This window comes from Merops nubicus, unplaced genomic scaffold (genome assembly GCF_000691845.1).
Source record: "Merops nubicus isolate BGI_N331 unplaced genomic scaffold, ASM69184v1 scaffold38683, whole genome shotgun sequence".
In the NCBI taxonomy this organism is placed as follows: Eukaryota; Metazoa; Chordata; class Aves; order Coraciiformes; family Meropidae; genus Merops; species Merops nubicus.
The window spans coordinates 1-216 of record NW_008597542.1 but is presented as its reverse complement, the minus strand read 5'-3'; the positions used below and the strand labels follow the sequence as shown (position 1 = coordinate 216).

General features: G+C 73.1%; 1 protein-coding gene across 1 annotated transcript in view; it reads right to left on the bottom strand.

Moving 5' to 3' along the window:
- Positions 1 to 162, bottom strand: part of PSMG1 (proteasome (prosome, macropain) assembly chaperone 1) — a gene marked incomplete at its 5' end in the record, with an annotated part of 6,480 nt that extends 6,318 nt beyond the window's left edge. The window contains one exon of the mRNA XM_008936748.1: positions 77 to 162. Coding sequence (XP_008934996.1) covers positions 77 to 162 — 86 coding nt within the window. The remainder of the gene's footprint in view (positions 1 to 76) is intronic.
- Positions 163 to 216: the final 54 nt, after the last annotated feature.

Here is a 216-nt window from a genome sequence, read left to right as displayed (position 1 = left end):
GAGGGCCCGGGGGGGGGGCGGGAGCCGCTGTAGCAGAACCCGCTTTAGGAGGCCACAGGAACCCCGGCTCCCTTACCTGCGGCGCTGTGTCCTACGGCGACCACGAGCTCGGAGCAGGGCGGGGGGCCGCCGGAGCCCTCCCCGGTTGCGCCCGGCTCCCAGCTCCAGAGGACGTCGATCTCCCTGGCAAAAGAGGCGGGGGCAAGTGGAGCAGCG